We start from the raw sequence: 22,657 nt of genomic DNA, 5'->3' as shown, positions 1-22,657 counted from the left end.
AGACTTTCTTGTTTGCCTGTGTTTGTTGTAGGTTAACAGGGACAGTTACCAGTATCGATAGGTATACCAATGGAGAGTTGGCCAATATGCATTGAGAATGATGGTTCCCTGAATGCAACGGAAGGTAGGCACAATGACACTATGCTAAGCCATTGCTGCAGTGGTGCAAATCGCATCTGTCTGACGGTTGTTGCATTACCCTGTTTTTTGTATTCTGCAGTAGGTGAGTACACATTACAGGATATGTCACTGTTGTGAAGGTAATTTCATAGAACCAAACTTAACTGGGGGAAAAAAAAGTACATCATAATTACATGGTTATGAGCCTTACACCAAAATACTCAGAAAATATACCTCAACAACAACCGAAATTTTGTTGCTAGAGTTTTGACTCAGCCTGAATCATCTGCTGTAGGACACAAATTATGAAATTACAGTGTCTTATAATACAGCCAAGCACACAATAATGAAAGGAAGCTCTCATGAATGTTTAAGTACCCTTCAAGGTACTTGCGTATTGCGTTTGGTTTTGTTAAAGTAAGATCTCAAAAATCTTTAACAAATGTCCTCCACAGCACTATTAAGTCTCACTGTCATTAACAAGAAGTCACTAACTTACCTCCAAAATTAGTTAACATTTGGCTCATAACAACAATATGTTGTAGTAACGGCGACAGGAAGAGAAGGTGGTGTCTGCGAGCTTTGGAGTGGCAAGAGACAGTAGCAAATACATAAGCATTACCTCCAAAATATCACTTAGGACAATAAAGGGAAAAAGACAGATTGCTACTCACAATAAAGCTGACACACTGAGTACAGATAGGAACAACAAAAAGAGTGTTATGCATTTAGCTTTTGGCGCAAGCATCCTTCTGAAATACACACACATTTGTCACAGTAGCAAGCACAATTCATGCACAAATGACCACCATCTTCAGCAGCTCAGATCAGAATGTCACTGCCACATAGTGCAGAAGCAGTAATCTGGAGGTTGGGGAGGGGGAATACAGGGTTATAGTATAATTACAAAGTGATAATAGTGCATTACAAAATTAGCAATAAAAGCTGAATGAGGCAGAAAAGGCCAGTGTTCCAGTGAGAACAGCTCCACAAGGAAGTATATTACTGTTCAAGTGCTTGCCCATACCCTAGAGAAATAACCAACAGAAAATACCAATACTATCACTCAACCAAACTAAATCAAAAAAGTATTATGCACATTGTGGGAAACACTGTCATTTCTGTCATATGTTACAGGCACAGGTGTACTGGAAAAGCCCAACAAATAAAACATTGAAATAGCTCTCATCTGGTTAATTAGAAATTAAGTTAGCCAATTGGGCCATTAAGAACACAAATTCAAGTGGCCCACCGGAGACCATATCACCAAATGCATTCTTCATTTGGTTTCCTAGAACCGAACAAGAGGGCAATACACAAATTGGACATAGGATGGTATTAAAGACGCAAAGGATGAGCAGTCTTGCACACTATTATCTATGCTATGAAAATGCAAATCATGCCAACTCCAACTGGCATGCCGCTTGAATTTGCATGCACAATGACATGAATGGCTAACATCAGTGCTAATTAACTTAAAAAGGTATAAAAAATGGCAATGGAAATGTTACCTGGATTACATTATATAGTTAAAATGAAGTCCACAATACCATAGACCAACACACAGTTCCAAAACACTGTACCAGAAACTTCTCTTGAACTATACAGTTCAAACTAAATCCACAATATCACAACACCACACACAACTCAACAAATCTGGTATCTAACACTTCACCAGACCTATACACCTAAAAGAAGTCCACGGTACCACAAAACCACAACTCACCCATGTGATTAACATTGAAAATCTCATCTTATCAACACCAATGTACGAGTAAAAAAACTCCACAACACCCACCAATCACAATCTGACACAATTACCAACAACTAACAAAATGGTTCAAATGGCTCTGAGCACAATGGGACTTAACTTCTGAGGTCATCAGTCCCCTAGAACTTAGAACTACTTAAACCTAACTAACCTAAGGACATCACACAACACCCAGTCATCACGAGGCAGAGAAAATCCCTGACCCCGCCGGGAATCGAACCCGGGAACCCGGGCGTGGGAAGCGAGAACGCTACCGCACGACCACGAGCTGCGGACAGCACACATCAGATTATCAAAAAGTTACAATGGTGATCTGAATCACTGCTAGTTCTGAAATGGTGTCCAACAGCTTTCCATCACTATATTGTAGTAAAGTTAGTCTGATTTTTTTAAAAACATTGACTGTAATAATCACACATAAAAAACCAGGAGCAAATGCTATATATCTTTCAGCTTGTTTTAGGCGAAGAAAAGCCTTCACAATAAAATGCTGGTGCAATGAATTAGCAAGAAACAGCTGGTCCCCATGTGTAGTTTTCACATCACCTCCAGTTTTGTGTAGAAATAAATGACATGACTAAGATGTCATACTAAATGTCAACTACCTCAAAACATTAATGAATAGAGAATAGATGCTGCTGGAGTTGTCGAACGTATAGTACTAGTGTCCACCTTTCGACCTTATGAACACTCTCTATTAAATATTGCCTACCTTTCAGAGCCTGTATCCGTCTTGTTCTTGGGCTTTCTCTTCCTTATCCTATGTCTTTTCTTTCGTTTTTCTTCAGTGCAGACAATGTCACCTTCGGCCTCTTCTAGACAACTTACACCTACATTTATCAAGTCTTCTGCTTGTACTGTTATATTGTCCGTCTCGGTAACTGTAAGCTCTTTCGTAACATCTGATACTGTTTCCGTAATTTCAGGAAAATCTCTGCTATCTACTGGAATTACACCCATGTTTTCGCCCATTACATTAACTGTCTTACTGAAAGCGAAATAAAACTTCTAAAAACTTGCTCAATGGGTGCAATATTAGTATTATAAACAAGAAAATTGGCAGCAATGGTTGTAAGATGTTTCAAATCATTTATTACAGTAAATCAATTTAAGCTACTGTGTGAACACCTTCAGTGCTAAAAAAGTATGACATAAAATCAGACATGAAGACCTTATAATATATTACAGATATTAGTCACAATGAGTACATTACTGTTATGACACAGAGTACATACCCAATATTAAAATCTTGAACACTCATAAAATAAAACAAATATTACAACTTCAAAATGGTGTCAATACAAAAGAACATAACAGCTAATGAACAAATGTTAAACTGAGCTTGCAGCTTACAATCACATGCAGCAAAGCCAGGTTATTACATTACATAGGCATCACAGTGCCCTCTTTATTCAAATAACACATTACATATGATTTTTTTTTTTTTAATTGTCAACATTTCTGAGCTGTTCCACTATGGAGAACTCATATTGGAAAAACATATGCTGGCTTCCTCACACAACTCAATTCGGTATATTTGTCAGTAGAAGTCCGAGAGTTAACATCTTGTGTTAATGTTCATTTAATATCCTATGGAATAAGAAAAGATTTTCAAGTACACAAAGAGAAGTATAAGAAGCTCACCACCATCTTGTACCACTATGAACAATACTTTCTCCTGGCTGATTTTAAACTGTGCTTTGGAGGTGTACGCTCATCTACGAGACCAACTTGGTATGAATTCATTTTCTCTTTGGTCTGCAGAGGCTAGCATGTTTGGGAAGTGGTAACTATCATAGAAGTCTCCATGACCCTTCATCTCTGTTGCAGGGGGGAGGCTAGGGTTACATATTATGAGATATATTGTTGAGCTATAACCGTAGGCAGCACTAAAATATATTAAAGCTCCTGTGTTTAGCAAGTAGAGTTCTAATTCAGAGGTTAAGCTTTCTAATAGTTATCCTATGTTTTTTTCTTAGTGGTCCTGTTCCGCAAGTGCCTGCTGATGTTAAAATCCCTGAATAATATTTAAGTTGGGCATAACTGTTCCACAAGGCTTGTTACCTCAACACACAATTGGCCATGGTTGGCTATTGATTCTATTATTGCATCAAGCGGCACTTGCTTTCTAAAAGTGTTTGAATGTATGCAGACTCATCCAGATGTCTTCTTGGTATTTCTTCAGTTTTTGCAAAAGTTACAGTAATTTCTGGCATGGGGAAGGTGATCACCTAATGTGCCTAGTAGGATAAATGCAAGGAAGATCTGGATCAGTCTCTGTGACATCATGGTCATTACATACACAGCACGTGTTCAGAGTGGTTCAACAATGGGGAAGGAAAATGACCACACCTTTTCAAACGAACCATCCTGGCATTAAACTGGCACAATTTAGTGAAACCATGATATCTAAATCAGGATGGTCAGACTGGGATTTTAACCGTCATCCTTTAACTGCCATCCTCCCGAATGTGACTCCAATGTGCTAAGCACTGTGGCACAACTTTGAGTGTTGTCCTTATACTGCATACAGGCTCATCTGCATTCAAAGTGGTGGTCAGACTGGTTGCAACAACTAAATTACATTTTGGTTTAGGTATTTACTTTGCTATTCCTTTCTTATTATTTATGCAGGGTTTTGGCTCTAGTTGGAATTTTTCAGTTTTAGCATCTGAAGGTGATAACTGGGCTATTCTGTTACTTGACACCTGTGACACTTTCGACCAATGGCTGATGTCGGGCTGTGGATCTGCTCCATTTTGGGAGTGCATCTTGGTTGATGAGCCAGTCTCTGATGGCACTACAGGAAGCAAATCTCAAGGTTATTCCAGATGCACCAGTGTTGACCTCTCAGCTACTGCCATAGGTTTGGGAGTTGAGGTGGTTGGTGAAAATGATGCATGAATCTGTACTGACTGCCACAGTTTTGGCACAGAGCATAAGGAAGTGGTAGGTTTTTTGCCATTATATCCGCAGACAAATGGTTCACTTTAGGAGATAGTGCAAAACTACCTTCTGTAGCATATGTAGGAGATTTCAGCATACCTGACATACATATTGATCAGGGACATCATTTCTGTAAGTACAATGGGAATGGTAGGAACACACATGCGAGTATAGTACGCCTGATATAGATGGATGGTTACTGGAGTTCTCTGATCACTAGGCAGTGACCCCAGTGAATACAACAACCACAGAACAATGAGTGTTGGAAGTGGCAGAACTTTTTGTTACCACTGAGGTAAAAGGCAAAGTGTGCAAATTTGTAATCATCTGTGGATTGCTCTGTCCTGGGAATATGAGCCTGCCATGTGTGCAATGGGTGGACATAAAAGAAGTACATTGAGTTTTACATTGGTAGTTTTTGTAATTAAAGAGGATAGTTTACAAGCAAGAAGAAAGTACTTCCCCAAATCTGTGGCATTTATAACACCATTCACAGAGTAGTAGTTGTGGTTTTCAGTCAAATACTGATTTGATGCAGCTCTCCACAATTGTCTATCCTGTGCACAACTATTGCAATCTACATCCATTGTAACTTGCTTACTACAATCAAGCATTGGTCTAAATTTACAATTTTTACTCTCCGAACTTCCTGCTCTTGCCAAAGTGATATTCCTTAATGCCGCAGGGTGTGAGCCACCAACAGATTCTTTCTTTTAGTCAAGTTATTCCACCAATTTCATTTTCAATTAAATTTAATGTCCCCTGCCCCTCATATAAGGTGACTCGTGAACAAAACAATGCCCCCTTCTTTTGAGTTGAAATACCCCCGTCATATGTCAACATTTCCCACATTCAGGCATTTGTGAAATTGGTGAAAGTTATTGCCAAACTGTGAACACCAAAGCTTTGGAGTGGCAAGAGACAGTAGCAAATACATAAGCATTACCTCCAAAATATCACTTAGGACAATAAAGGGAAAAAGACAGATTGCTACTCACAATAAAGCTGACACACTGAGTACAGATAGGAACAACAAAAAGAGTGTTATGCATTTAGCTTTTGGCGCAAGCATCCTTCTGAAATACACACACATTTGTCACAGTAGCAAGCACAATTCATGCACAAATGACCACCATCTTCAGCAGCTCAGATCAGAATGTCACTGCCACATAGTGCAGAAGCAGTAATCTGGAGGTTGGGGAGGGGGAATACAGGGTTATAGTATAATTACAAAGTGATAATAGTGCATTACAAAATTAGCAATAAAAGCTGAATGAGGCAGAAAAGGCCAGTGTTCCAGTGAGAACAGCTCCACAAGGAAGTATATTACTGTTCAAGTGCTTGCCCATACCCTAGAGAAATAACCAACAGAAAATACCAATACTATCACTCAACCAAACTAAATCAAAAAAGTATTATGCACATTGTGGGAAACACTGTCATTTCTGTCATATGTTACAGGCACAGGTGTACTGGAAAAGCCCAACAAATAAAACATTGAAATAGCTCTCATCTGGTTAATTAGAAATTAAGTTAGCCAATTGGGCCATTAAGAACACAAATTCAAGTGGCCCACCGGAGACCATATCACCAAATGCATTCTTCATTTGGTTTCCTAGAACCGAACAAGAGGGCAATACACAAATTGGACATAGGATGGTATTAAAGACGCAAAGGATGAGCAGTCTTGCACACTATTATCTATGCTATGAAAATGCAAATCATGCCAACTGCAACTGGCATGCCGCTTGAATTTGCATGCACAATGACATGAATGGCTAACATCAGTGCTAATTAACTTAAAAAGGTATAAAAAATGGCAATGGAAATGTTACCTGGATTACATTATATAGTTAAAATGAAGTCCACAATACCATAGACCAACACACAGTTCCAAAACACTGTACCAGAAACTTCTCTTGAACTATACAGTTCAAACTAAATCCACAATATCACAACACCACACACAACTCAACAAATCTGGTATCTAACACTTCACCAGACCTATACACCTAAAAGAAGTCCACGGTACCACAAAACCACAACTCACCCATGTGATTAACATTGAAAATCTCATCTTATCAACACCAATGTACGAGTAAAAAAACTCCACAACACCCACCAATCACAATCTGACACAATTACCAACAACTAACAAAATGGTTCAAATGGCTCTGAGCACAATGGGACTTAACTTCTGAGGTCATCAGTCCCCTAGAACTTAGAACTACTTAAACCTAACCAACCTAAGGACATCACACACATCCACGCCCGAGGCAGGATTCGAACCTGCAACCGTAGTGATCGCGCGGTTCCAGATTGTAGCGCCTAGAACCGCTCGGCCACCCCGGCCGGCAACAACTAACAACACTACTCAAATATGTATAAAAAAGAACGCACTAAACACAAAATTATGCACAAAACACATACATAAAGCAATAAAAAATTAAACCAAAGTGTCATCAACACGATATCTCAAGCCCCATGTGTAGACTTCTCTAACCAGAAACCCCTCCACATAAGATGCTTCCACGAGTCGTGGAAGAGTTTTCAGTGAGTTATTAAGGGATTTTTTTTATGTGTTTGGTGATTTTGTTATGTCTGTTTAGTTTGCTGTTTATTGTGGGAAAGAAGACTAATTTTTTAATTGCTTTTTTGTTAGGTACACAGAGATGACAGTGAAGTTCAGGAACGTAGCATTACACTCCGAGATGGGTTTTGATATGATGTGTGTTATACAGTTTCTACAGAAGTCAGGTCTTATTGCTGAATATGTTAGGTTTCATGTCTGTGGCAACAACACAAGGTTGATGACAGTTCTGGTGATCCGGACTAGGAACATGTATATGTGGCATTGTCAGAGAGAGAGTGTTTTGGTTTTATTCTATAGTAATTGTGATGCTTTTCGTGTTGTATATCATGGTAGGTTGTCTGTGTTTTAATGGGTATTGTGAATATGGGGTATTTGGCTTTCTGAGTTGTTGGGGATTTGGTTCCACTTTTTGGAGTTGTGAATGTTGCGATTTTGGTATCAACAGCTGCAGCTGAGCTATGTAGGTCAAAGGAAACTTCCAATTCCACTTTTGGAGTTGCAGGTGTTGTTTTCTTGGTATCTGTAGCTGTAGTTGAGCTATACAGGTCAAGAGAAGTGTCCGATTCCTGTGGTTTTGTTGATTTAGAAGAGTGCTGTAATTTTTTTTTTTATGCCTATTTGTTTTGGGGTGATGCAGTGTTCTTTTATAGTTGCATATTTAGTTTGCTACCACCCTAAACCCCCAATTTTCCATCGTTTTGGTGGGAGAAGGCAGTGGCTTTACTGTCGTCATTTTGTATACACTGGAAGTAGCCATTTCTGCCGCACTGATAACTTAACCTTTCCTCACAATCACTGTGTGAGTGATACATGGAGGGTTGCATTACATTCCTCGTGTCATCACTCAAAGCTAGTTCTTGAATCTCTATTAACAGACTTTCTCACAATAGTTTACATCTATCTACAAGAGTCTACCAGTTCACTTCCTTCAGTGTCTCTGTGACATTCTCCCATGGATCAAATAAACCTGTGACCATCTGCATTACCCATTAGTCCTATTTCGTACAGGTCCCACAAACTTTAGCAACATTCTAGAGCCGGTCGCTAGAGTAATCTGTAAGCAAACTGATTGCACTTCCCCAGTATTCTACCACTGAACTTAACTCTACAACGACTGACACTATGTGATCATTCCACTTTATATCCCTACGAAGTGTGTCACACAGGGGAACATATGAGTTGGCCGATTTCAACAGTAACTCACTGATATTACAGTCATATGATACTATGTTTTTGTTTTTTTTTTTCATTTTGTTAAGTGCACAATTTTACATCTCTGAACAATTAAAGCGAGAGAGAGAGAGAGAGAGAGAGAGAGAGAGAGAGACGTGTCTGAATGGCAAATCAAATCATTCAAGGTAAAGTTGCACCTTCTTGTTAGCTAGGCCTAACCCATTTCACATATGAGAATATTATTTGGAAATGCTCAATATAAACATAGCAATGAAGAAATATATTTTTATAAAATCAGTAAGTTAAGCATACTGGCAAAGTCTCTCACAGGCATTAATGCTGAATGACTAACACAGAATGAATATAAATGCTCCAATTAAACATAAATGAGGATTGGAGAACCCAAGTATAAGTAGACCTATTAATACGTATTTCAAATTGGTATCACCTTCTTGAGTATAAATAATCAATGTGTCTAAGTAAACATTTAGGTAGAAATAAAATATAAACATCATTTGAGTTATACAGAAGTTAGAAACATAGCAGTTCAGTTTTTACCATTCATTATTAAGGGGCCTTATGATATATTCATTGCCCAATTTGTCTTATCTAACCATACTCAAAACTTAACCTTAATTCCAATTATAATGCACATAAGAATGACAAATATAAAACAGAAAGAATCCTCCAATTGGACACTAGTAACAAAAATAGTTTTTTGCAGCGCAAACTCTATTAGCATGGAAACTATATAGGCCTAGTGTGGTACCACTAACAATTCTACTGAGGACACTTATCTAGCCATGGACTTCACTACCAGAACTTGCACATCACTTTGTTCATCGTAACTTATTTACCTAGCACACATCAGAAAAAATGGCTCTGAGCACTATGGGACTTAACTTCTGAGGTCATCAGTCCCCTAGAACTTAGAACTACTTAAACCTAACTAACCTAAGGACATCACACAACACCCAGTCATCACGAGGCAGAGAAAATCCCTGACCCCGCCGGGAATCGAACCCGGGAACCCGGGCGTGGGAAGCGAGAACGCTACCGCACGACCACGAGCTGCGGACAGCACACATCAGATTATCAAAAAGTTACAATGGTGATCTGAATCACTGCTAGTTCTGAAATGGTGTCCAACAGCTTTCCATCACTATATTGTAGTAAAGTTAGTCTGATTTTTTAAAAACATTGACTGTAATAATCACACATAAAAAACCAGGAGCAAATGCTATATATCTTTCAGCTTGTTTTAGGTGAAGAAAAGCCTTCACAATAAAATGCTGGTGCAATGAATTAGCAAGAAACAGCTGGTCCCCATGTGTAGTTTTCAGATCACCTCCAGTTTTGTGTAGAAATAAATGACATGACTAAGATGTCATACTAAATGTCAACTACCTCAAAACATTAATGAATAGAGAATAGATGCTGCTGGAGTTGTCGAACGTATAGTACTAGTGTCCACCTTTCGACCTTATGAACACTCTCTATTAAATATTGCCTACCTTTCAGAGCCTGTATCCGTCTTGTTCTTGGGCTTTCTCTTCCTTATCCTATGTCTTTTCTTTCGTTTTTCTTCAGTGCAGACAATGTCACCTTCGGCCTCTTCTAGACAACTTACACCTACATTTATCAAGTCTTCTGCTTGTACTGTTATATTGTCCGTCTCGGTAACTGTAAGCTCTTTCGTAACATCTGATACTGTTTCCGTAATTTCAGGAAAATCTCTGCTATCTACTGGAATTACACCCATGTTTTCGCCCATTACATTAACTGTCTTACTGAAAGCGAAATAAAACTTCTAAAAACTTGCTCAATGGGTGCAATATTAGTATTATAAACAAGAAAATTGGCAGCAATGGTTGTAAGATGTTTCAAATCATTTATTACAGTAAATCAATTTAAGCTACTGTGTGAACACCTTCAGTGCTAAAAAAGTATGACATAAAATCAGACATGAAGACCTTATAATATATTACAGATATTAGTCACAATGAGTACATTACTGTTATGACACAGAGTACATACCCAATATTAAAATCTTGAACACTCATAAAATAAAAACAAATATTACAACTTCAAAATGGTGTCAATACAAAAGAACATAACAGCTAATGAACAAATGTTAAACTGAGCTTGCAGCTTACAATCACATGCAGCAAAGCCAGGTTATTACATTACATAGGCATCACAGTGCCCTCTTTATTCAAATAACACATTACATATGATTTTTTTTTTTTAATTGTCAACATTTCTGAGCTGTTCCACTATGGAGAACTCATATTGGAAAAACATATGCTGGCTTCCTCACACAACTCAATTCGGTATATTTGTCAGTAGAAGTCCGAGAGTTAACATCTTGTGTTAATGTTCATTTAATATCCTATGGAATAAGAAAAGATTTTCAAGTACACAAAGAGAAGTATAAGAAGCTCACCACCATCTTGTACCACTATGAACAATACTTTCTCCTGGCTGATTTTAAACTGTGCTTTGGAGGTGTACGCTCATCTACGAGACCAACTTGGTATGAATTCATTTTCTCTTTGGTCTGCAGAGGCTAGCATGTTTGGGAAGTGGTAACTATCATAGAAGTCTCCATGACCCTTCATCTCTGTTGCAGGGGGGAGGCTAGGGTTACATATTATGAGATATATTGTTGAGCTATAACCGTAGGCAGCACTAAAATATATTAAAGCTCCTGTGTTTAGCAAGTAGAGTTCTAATTCAGAGGTTAAGCTTTCTAATAGTTATCCTATGTTTTTTTCTTAGTGGTCCTGTTCCGCAAGTGCCTGCTGATGTTAAAATCCCTGAATAATATTTAAGTTGGGCATAACTGTTCCACAAGGCTTGTTACCTCAACACACAATTGGCCATGGTTGGCTATTGATTCTATTATTGCATCAAGCGGCACTTGCTTTCTAAAAGTGTTTGAATGTATGCAGACTCATCCAGATGTCTTCTTGGTATTTCTTCAGTTTTTGCAAAAGTTACAGTAATTTCTGGCATGGGGAAGGTGATCACCTAATGTGCCTAGTAGGATAAATGCAAGGAAGATCTGGATCAGTCTCTGTGACATCATGGTCATTACATACACAGCACGTGTTCAGAGTGGTTCAACAATGGGGAAGGAAAATGACCACACCTTTTCAAACGAACCATCCTGGCATTAAACTGGCACAATTTAGTGAAACCATGATATCTAAATCAGGATGGTCAGACTGGGATTTTAACCGTCATCCTTTAACTGCCATCCTCCCGAATGTGACTCCAATGTGCTAAGCACTGTGGCACAACTTTGAGTGTTGTCCTTATACTGCATACAGGCTCATCTGCATTCAAAGTGGTGGTCAGACTGGTTGCAACAACTAAATTACATTTTGGTTTAGGTATTTACTTTGCTATTCCTTTCTTATTATTTATGCAGGGTTTTGGCTCTAGTTGGAATTTTTCAGTTTTAGCATCTGAAGGTGATAACTGGGCTATTCTGTTACTTGACACCTGTGACACTTTCGACCAATGGCTGATGTCGGGCTGTGGATCTGCTCCATTTTGGGAGTGCATCTTGGTTGATGAGCCAGTCTCTGATGGCACTACAGGAAGCAAATCTCAAGGTTATTCCAGATGCACCAGTGTTGACCTCTCAGCTACTGCCATAGGTTTGGGAGTTGAGGTGGTTGGTGAAAATGATGCATGAATCTGTACTGACTGCCACAGTTTTGGCACAGAGCATAAGGAAGTGGTAGGTTTTTTGCCATTATATCCGCAGACAAATGGTTCACTTTAGGAGATAGTGCAAAACTACCTTCTGTAGCATATGTAGGAGATTTCAGCATACCTGACATACATATTGATCAGGGACATCATTTCTGTAAGTACAATGGGAATGGTAGGAACACACATGCGAGTATAGTACGCCTGATATAGATGGATGGTTACTGGAGTTCTCTGATCACTAGGCAGTGACCCCAGTGAATACAACAACCACAGAACAATGAGTGTTGGAAGTGGCAGAACTTTTTGTTACCACTGAGGTAAAAGGCAAAGTGTGCAAATTTGTAATCATCTGTGGATTGCTCTGTCCTGGGAATATGAGCCTGCCATGTGTGCAATGGGTGGACATAAAAGAAGTACATTGAGTTTTACATTGGTAGTTTTTGTAATTAAAGAGGATAGTTTACAAGCAAGAAGAAAGTACTTCCCCAAATCTGTGGCATTTATAACACCATTCACAGAGTAGTAGTTGTGGTTTTCAGTCAAATACTGATTTGATGCAGCTCTCCACAATTGTCTATCCTGTGCACAACTATTGCAATCTACATCCATTGTAACTTGCTTACTACAATCAAGCATTGGTCTAAATTTACAATTTTTACTCTCCGAACTTCCTGCTCTTGCCAAAGTGATATTCCTTAATGCCGCAGGGTGTGAGCCACCAACAGATTCTTTCTTTTAGTCAAGTTATTCCACCAATTTCATTTTCAATTAAATTTAATGTCCCCTGCCCCTCATATAAGGTGACTCGTGAACAAAACAATGCCCCCTTCTTTTGAGTTGAAATACCCCCGTCATATGTCAACATTTCCCACATTCAGGCATTTGTGAAATTGGTGAAAGTTATTGCCAAACTGTGAACACCAAAGCTTTGGAGTGGCAAGAGACAGTAGCAAATACATAAGCATTACCTCCAAAATATCACTTAGGACAATAAAGGGAAAAAGACAGATTGCTACTCACAATAAAGCTGACACACTGAGTACAGATAGGAACAACAAAAAGAGTGTTATGCATTTAGCTTTTGGCGCAAGCATCCTTCTGAAATACACACACATTTGTCACAGTAGCAAGCACAATTCATGCACAAATGACCACCATCTTCAGCAGCTCAGATCAGAATGTCACTGCCACATAGTGCAGAAGCAGTAATCTGGAGGTTGGGGAGGGGGAATACAGGGTTATAGTATAATTACAAAGTGATAATAGTGCATTACAAAATTAGCAATAAAAGCTGAATGAGGCAGAAAAGGCCAGTGTTCCAGTGAGAACAGCTCCACAAGGAAGTATATTACTGTTCAAGTGCTTGCCCATACCCTAGAGAAATAACCAACAGAAAATACCAATACTATCACTCAACCAAACTAAATCAAAAAAGTATTATGCACATTGTGGGAAACACTGTCATTTCTGTCATATGTTACAGGCACAGGTGTACTGGAAAAGCCCAACAAATAAAACATTGAAATAGCTCTCATCTGGTTAATTAGAAATTAAGTTAGCCAATTGGGCCATTAAGAACACAAATTCAAGTGGCCCACCGGAGACCATATCACCAAATGCATTCTTCATTTGGTTTCCTAGAACCGAACAAGAGGGCAATACACAAATTGGACATAGGATGGTATTAAAGACGCAAAGGATGAGCAGTCTTGCACACTATTATCTATGCTATGAAAATGCAAATCATGCCAACTGCAACTGGCATGCCGCTTGAATTTGCATGCACAATGACATGAATGGCTAACATCAGTGCTAATTAACTTAAAAAGGTATAAAAAATGGCAATGGAAATGTTACCTGGATTACATTATATAGTTAAAATGAAGTCCACAATACCATAGACCAACACACAGTTCCAAAACACTGTACCAGAAACTTCTCTTGAACTATACAGTTCAAACTAAATCCACAATATCACAACACCACACACAACTCAACAAATCTGGTATCTAACACTTCACCAGACCTATACACCTAAAAGCAAAGTCCACGGTACCACAAAACCACAACTCACCCATGTGATTAACATTGAAAATCTCATCTTATCAACACCAATGTACGAGTAAAAAAACTCCACAACACCCACCAATCACAATCTGACACAATTACCAACAACTAACAAAATGGTTCAAATGGCTCTGAGCACAATGGGACTTAACTTCTGAGGTCATCAGTCCCCTAGAACTTAGAACTACTTAAACCTAACCAACCTAAGGACATCACACACATCCACGCCCGAGGCAGGATTCGAACCTGCAACCGTAGTGATCGCGCGGTTCCAGATTGTAGCGCCTAGAACCGCTCGGCCACCCCGGCCGGCAACAACTAACAACACTACTCAAATATGTATAAAAAAGAACGCACTAAACACAAAATTATGCACAAAACACATACATAAAGCAATAAAAAATTAAACCAAAGTGTCATCAACACGATATCTCAAGCCCCATGTGTAGACTTCTCTAACCAGAAACCCCTCCACATAAGATGCTTCCACGAGTCGTGGAAGAGTTTTCAGTGAGTTATTAAGGGATTTTTTTTATGTGTTTGGTGATTTTGTTATGTCTGTTTAGTTTGCTGTTTATTGTGGGAAAGAAGACTAATTTTTTAATTGCTTTTTTGTTAGGTACACAGAGATGACAGTGAAGTTCAGGAACGTAGCATTACACTCCGAGATGGGTTTTGATATGATGTGTGTTATACAGTTTCTACAGAAGTCAGGTCTTATTGCTGAATATGTTAGGTTTCATGTCTGTGGCAACAACACAAGGTTGATGACAGTTCTGGTGATCCGGACTAGGAACATGTATATGTGGCATTGTCAGAGAGAGAGTGTTTTGGTTTTATTCTATAGTAATTGTGATGCTTTTCGTGTTGTATATCATGGTAGGTTGTCTGTGTTTTAATGGGTATTGTGAATATGGGGTATTTGGCTTTCTGAGTTGTTGGGGATTTGGTTCCACTTTTTGGAGTTGTGAATGTTGCGATTTTGGTATCAACAGCTGCAGCTGAGCTATGTAGGTCAAAGGAAACTTCCAATTCCACTTTTGGAGTTGCAGGTGTTGTTTTCTTGGTATCTGTAGCTGTAGTTGAGCTATACAGGTCAAGAGAAGTGTCCGATTCCTGTGGTTTTGTTGATGTAGAAGAGTGCTGTAATTTTTTTTTTTTATGCCTATTTGTTTTGGGGTGATGCAGTGTTCTTTTATAGTTGCATATTTAGTTTGCTACCACCCTAAACCCCCAATTTTCCATCGTTTTGGTGGGAGAAGGCAGTGGCTTTACTGTCGTCATTTTGTATACACTGGAAGTAGCCATTTCTGCCGCACTGATAACTTAACCTTTCCTCACAATCACTGTGTGAGTGATACATGGAGGGTTGCATTACATTCCTCGTGTCATCACTCAAAGCCAGTTCTTGAATCTCTATTAACAGACTTTCTCACAATAGTTTACATCTATCTACAAGAGTCTACCAGTTCACTTCCTTCAGTGTCTCTGTGACATTCTCCCATGGATCAAATAAACCTGTGACCATCTGCATTACCCATTAGTCCTATTTCGTACAGGTCCCACAAACTTTAGCAACATTCTAGAGCCGGTCGCTAGAGTAATCTGTAAGCAAACTGATTGCACTTCCCCAGTATTCTACCACTGAACTTAACTCTACAACGACTGACACTATGTGATCATTCCACTTTATATCCCTACGAAGTGTGTCACACAGGGGAACATATGAGTTGGCCGATTTCAACAGTAACTCACTGATATTACAGTCATATGATACTATGTTTTTGTTTTTTTTTTTCATTTTGTTAAGTGCACAATTTTACATCTCTGAACAATTAAAGCGAGAGAGAGAGAGAGAGAGAGAGAGAGAGAGAGAGAGAGAGAGAGAGAGAGACGTGTCTGAATGGCAAATCAAATCATTCAAGGTAAAGTTGCACCTTCTTGTTAGCTAGGCCTAACCCATTTCACATATGAGAATATTATTTGGAAATGCTCAATATAAACATAGCAATGAAGAAATATATTTTTATAAAATCAGTAAGTTAAGCATACTGGCAAAGTCTCTCACAGGCATTAATGCTGAATGACTAACACAGAATGAATATAAATGCTCCAATTAAACATAAATGAGGATTGGAGAACCCAAGTATAAGTAGACCTATTAATACGTATTTCAAATTGGTATCACCTTCTTGAGTATAAATAATCAATGTGTCTAAGTAAACATTTAGGTAGAAATAAAATATAAACATCATTTGAGTTATACAGAAGTTAGAAACATAGCAGTTCAGTTTTTACCATTCATTATTAAGGGGCCTTATGATATATTCATTGCCCAATTTGTCTTATCTAACCATACTCAAAACTTAACCTTAATTCCAATTATAATGCACATAAGAATGACAAATATAAAACAGAAAGAATCCTCCAATTGGACACTAGTAACAAAAATAGTTTTTTGCAGCGCAAACTCTATTAGCATGGAAACTATATAGGCCTAGTGTGGTACCACTAACAATTCTACTGAGGACACTTATCTAGCCATGGACTTCACTACCAGAACTTGCACATCACTTTGTTCATCGTAACTTATTTACCTAGCACACATCAGAAAAAATGGCTCTGAGCACTATGGGACTTAACAGCTATGGTCATCAGTCCCCTAGAACTTAGAACTACTTAAACCTAACTAACCTAAGGACATCACACAACACCCAGTCATCACGAGGCAGAGAAAATCCCTGACCCCGCCGGGAATCGAACCCGGGAACCCGGGCGTGGGAAGCGAGAACGCTACCGCACGACCACGAGCTGCGGACAGCACACATCAGATTATCAAAAAGTTACAATGGTGATCTGAATCACTGCTAGTTCTGAAATGGTGTCCAACAGCTTTCCATCACTATATTGTAGTAAAGTTAGTCTGATTTTTTAAAAACATTGACTGTAATAATCACACATAAAAAACCAGGAGCAAATGCTATATATCTTTCAGCTTGTTTTAGGCGAAGAAAAGCCTTCACAATAAAATGCTGGTGCAATGAATTAGCAAGAAACAGCTGGTCCCCATGTGTAGTTTTCAGATCACCTCCAGTTTTGTGTAGAAATAAATGACATGACTAAGATGTCATGCTAAATGTCAACTACCTCAAAACATTAATGAATAGAGAATACATGCTGCTGGAGTTGTCGAACGTATAGTACTAGTGTCCGCCTTTCGACCTTATGAACACTCTCTATTAAATATTGCCTACCTTTCAGAGCCTGTATCCGTCTTGTTCTTGGGCTTTCTCTTCCTTATCCTATGTCTTTTCTTTCGTTTTTCTTCAGTGCAGACAATGTCACCTTCGGCCTCTTCTAGACAACTTACACCTACATTTATCAAGTCTTCCGCTTGTACTGTTATATTGTCCGTCTCGGTAACTGTAAGCTCTTTCATAACATCTGATACTGTTTCCGTAATTTCAGGAAAATCACTCGTATCTACTGGAATTACACCCATGTCTTCGCCCATTACATTAACTGTCTTACTGAAAGCGAAATATAACTTCTAAAAATTTGCATCAGTAGTTGCAATCACACTGTCGCCGCACAACACATCTCGTACAATTACAATACACTCCATAAAAAAGATGAACCCTACGCATTACTACCAACAAAACAAAACCGTCTGCTATCAGTTGACACGTCAAATCACTTGTGGGCTCACTGCTCCGTGAAGTAACATCGCTGGCGGTCGACCTAAGATTCTTTCACAAACGCAAATGCGAATTTTTTATTTTTTTTTCTCATGTTCAACATCGAAGCTACTTCTTTCTACTCCTGAACTGCTTGACTTCGCACTATACTACGTACTAGTTACCCGAAATAAGACGGTAACTTATATCTTAACTATGATCTGAAATCTTGCACCAGATTATCAAGGAATTAAAAAATAAAGTAAATGAGCTTCTTGTTTGTTTAGAAGGCTTTGAAATTGAGGGTGGAAAAGAGTACTTTGCCTGTCTGAACACCATATAGTCACAGGCATGAAAAATGTAAATGTAAGTGGATATAAGCTTCCAGCACATGTAATTAGGGGCACTTTGATGAGAGGAGGAGTTACTATATATGTAAAAATTTATCACAGGGTCAAAAATTTAGGAACTAAAAAGTTCAGTGTAACGCAACATAAAGAAGAACTTGCGTGTGAGCTTAAACTAAATAATGATACTTTTATAATTGTAGATGTATGTTTGTCCCCATTCGGAAATTTTCAGCAATTTTTGAAAAACTAGGATTCTCTGTTGTACTGTCTGTGAGACAGAGGGAATCAAATTAGTGTTTAGGATTTCAATGTAGATTTTCTGAAAGAGTCCGACAGACAGTTTTCCCTTGAAGTATTACCACAGTCTAACTGTGGTAATACTTGGTTCTTTCAGTTGACATCAGTTACTGGTTTTCCTACCCGGGTGGTAGACGTAAGCAGCACACTGATTGAAAATATCATGAGTGATAAAATACCTGTGGTTATGAGGTTCAGAAAAGATCCTTTTTTAGGGTAGCAAGGAAAGAAAGAAACCAAACTTTAAGAGAGGTTACGACTGAGACAAACCTTCAGTTTGAGGAACAAACCAAAAAACATAATTCTTTCTTATTACTTCAGCATAAACAGCTACTCGTTAAGAATTTTCAACAGTCAGCAGATATTTTAACTCAACCCAATTTTAACTCAGTCAGTTTGAAATGTCAGCTATCTTTTTTGTATCAAAATATTCGAGGACTGAGAAATAAAATTAATGAATTAATTATCTGCATAAATGAATTCGAGTATTCAAACCCAGCTGACATAATCTGTCTCTCTGAATATCATGTGACCACTGGTATAGAACTTTTTAAGTGTTACACGATTTAGGTTAGCATCTCACTTTTGTAGATCAGAAATTGAGTAACGAGGAGTTGCCACATTCATCAGGAACTGTCATAAATTTAAGAACATAGACATTCATAAATTTTGCCTAGAACAGCATATGGAAGCATGTGCAACAGAAGTAGAATTTCACAAAAAAATCCTTCATAATAACAAGTGTATATTGAGCAACTGCAGGTAACTTTAATCTGTTCGTAAACCACCTTGAAGCTGTACTGGCCCATTTGACAGCCAAAATGAAGAGGGACAAATAGCATTAAGAGTAAATGATACATTGGTGACAGATGTGTATAGTGTTGCAGAACTTTTTAACAAACATTTTATAACTGTTACTGACAAGATGGGGTTGTCAGGTTCTGTAGATGCTGCTATGGAATACCTCATACCAGACATTTCAAGTAACTTCCATAATATGAATTTCACCCTCACTACCCCAGCAGAAATAATGTCCATCATAAAATATTTAAAATCAAAAACATCTAGTTGGTATGATGAAATATCAACAAAGTTAATTAAAGAATGTGATTCTGTGTTAAGTAACATATTAAGCTATCTGCATAACCAGTTGTTTATCAGTGGAATATTTCCTGAATGGTTAAAATATGCTGAAGTTAAGCCACTGTTTAAATAGGGAGATAAAGAAATAGTATCAAATTTCTGTCCAATTTCACTTTCGCCAGCATTCTCACAAATTTTAGAAAAAGTAATGTACAATTGGCTTTATAACCATCTTATCTCTAATAACATACTGTCAAAGTCAGAGTTCGGATTTCTAAAGAGTTCTGATATTGAGAAGGCTATCTACATTTACAGTGAAAATGCGCTTAATTCATTAGACAAGAAATTGAAGTCAACTGGTATATTTTGTGATCTGTCAAAGGCATTTGACTGTGTGAATCACAATATCTTTTTAAGTAAATTAGAATATTATAGTATAACAGGAAATGCTGCAAAATGAATCAAATCTTATATCTCTGGCAGGAAACAAAGGGTGTTACTAGGAAAGAGACGTGTTTCAATCTATCAGGCATCATCCAACTGGGAACTAATTACATGTGGGGTCCCACAAGGTTCCATTTTGGGGTCCTTACTTTTTCTTGTGTATATCAATGACCTTTCATCAGTAACAGTACCAGATGCCAAATTCGTTTTGTTTGCCGATGATACAAAAATTGAAATAAATAGCAAATCAAGTGTAGTCTTAGGAAGGTAAGCTATTAAAATATTTGTGGACATTAATCACTGGTTCCTAGCCAATTCTTTGTCACTAAACTTTGAAAAAACACACTACATGCAGTTCAGAACTTGTCCCATGAGTATATGCCTAACATACAGTGACAAGCAGATAGAAGAAGTGGACAGTGTTAAATTCCTGGGATTACAGCTTGATAATAAATTCAACTGGGAGGAGCACACCACAGAACTGCTAAAGCTTCTTAACAAATCTTTATTTGCAATGCGAATTGTGTCAGACATAGGGGATATAAAAATAAAAAAAGCTGGCATACTGTGCTTACTTTCATTCCATAATGACATATGGGATTATTTTTTGGGGTAATTCATCAAGCCAAGCTAAAGTTTTCCGGGCACAAAAACATGCAGTATGAGTTATATGTGATGTAAACTCAAGAACATCCTGCAGAAGCCTGTTTAGGGAACTAGGGATAATAACTACTGCTTCCCAATATATTTACTCCTTGATGAAATTTGTCATTAAAAATATTTCAGTTTTTCAAACCAACAGCTCAATTCATGGAATCAATACTAGAACTAAGAAAAATCGTCACAATGATCTAAAGTCACTTAGTATTGTACAAAAAGATGTGCATTATTCAGGAACACACATTTTCAATAACTTGCCAGCAGCCATAAAAAGCTTAACAACCAATGAAATTCAGTTTAAGAGAAACCTAAAGGATTTATTGGTGGCCAACTCCTTCTACTCCATTGATGAATTTCTCAGTAGAACCAACTGATTTTTTAGATATATATATATATATATATATATATATATATATATATATATATATATATATATATATATACAATCTAACTTCTGCACCATTTCAGTGCAGTAATGCGTTCGTTGTAAATAAGTATTATAGTAGTTGTATTACACGTATATTACCTTATAAATAAATAAAAAGAATTTTTTTATTTTAAATTCAGTGCATTAGTATTTGTAAAATGATTCTTTCATATAGCGTTCATTAAAAAATGACGATCATTCAACTTGGGACCTGTGGAATGGTACATTAGCTTATTTGTTTGATCTGTGAATATTTGTCATGTAATGTTTTTCTGACATGCTCTACACTCTGGAGGACCTCCTCACTTCGGATCAATTGGAATGAAAGTAAATCTAATCTAAAAAATGGTTTATAGACCAAAATGAAATTAATCAAATAAAATCTCTTCCAGTAAAGAATGGTCTGTTTGATCATGATGCACAGCTATTTAACAATTGAAAATTTTAGGGTAGCTTGCAACAGTTACACTGTAAGGGAACCTGATGTTAATTTAAAATTTAACGTATTTCATGAGACCTTTGTGAGGATATTAGGATATTTAAAAACAATTTCCTGAAGAAAACATTGAACTATAATAGTAAGAAACCATCTAAAAAGTCATGCCTTAGTAAAGGAATAAAAATATCTTGTGAACAGAAAACGAAAGACATCTTATAGCTTGAAGGAGTAATGATCCAGACACAGTGAAGCATTGTAAAACCTATCATACTGTATTGAAAGTAGTTATTAAAAAGTCCAGAAGTATGTGAGATATGTCTGATATTAGCACCTCTGATAACAAAATTAAACAATTTGAAATATTGTTAAAATGAAATAGGACAACTGAGAGCACAGGAAGACTGTATTTCTATTAGACTCAATGAGAAGCTAGTTAACAAGAAGTCAGAAGTTCAAAACAGTATTAATTATCATTTTTAAGTGTTATGGAGAAATAGGTTCTAAATGTTCATTAGGAAATGCAAAGCAATTACAAGGAAGAGGCAATACCTATGCAATTTGACAAAAGTGAAATCCAGCCCACCTCTATTACTTAAAATAGGAAAATAATAAATTCACTGAAAAATAAAAACTCACATGGAATTGATGGCATTTCCAGCAGAACAATAAAAGACTGTTCCCAACAACTTAGTAGAATTCACACGCACATATGTCGTAACTCACTGAAGCAGGGCATTTCGCCAAATCGACTGAAATAAGCTATTGTAAAAACGTTACATGAAAAAGGGGATAGGGCTGATAATAGCACCTACTGCCCATTCCCACTTCTGACAGCTTTATCCAAAATTCTGGAAAAAGTAATGTATTCATGTACAGCATCACAT

General features: G+C 37.6%; 1 protein-coding gene across 4 annotated transcripts in view; it reads right to left on the bottom strand.

The window, feature by feature from the left end:
- Positions 1-18,036, bottom strand: part of LOC126251804 (DIS3-like exonuclease 2) — a 225,994-nt gene extending 207,958 nt beyond the window's left edge. Inside the window, exons 1-3 of one of the 4 annotated variants that reach the window (XM_049952445.1) lie at positions 17,651-18,036; positions 10,118-10,393; positions 2,604-2,879 (exon numbers count right to left, since the gene is read on the bottom strand). In XM_049952445.1, coding sequence (XP_049808402.1) covers positions 2,604-2,879; positions 10,118-10,393; positions 17,651-17,910 — 812 coding nt within the window. In that variant the 5' untranslated portion in view covers positions 17,911-18,036. The remainder of the gene's footprint in view (positions 1-2,603; positions 2,880-10,117; positions 10,394-17,650) is intronic. The other 3 variants (XM_049952446.1, XM_049952447.1, XM_049952448.1) reach the window with 3 other exon arrangements.
- Positions 18,037-22,657: the final 4,621 nt, after the last annotated feature.

This window comes from Schistocerca nitens, chromosome 4 (genome assembly GCF_023898315.1).
Source record: "Schistocerca nitens isolate TAMUIC-IGC-003100 chromosome 4, iqSchNite1.1, whole genome shotgun sequence".
Taxonomy (NCBI): Eukaryota; Metazoa; Arthropoda; class Insecta; order Orthoptera; family Acrididae; genus Schistocerca; species Schistocerca nitens.
This window is presented reverse-complemented; position numbering and strand designations above follow the sequence as displayed.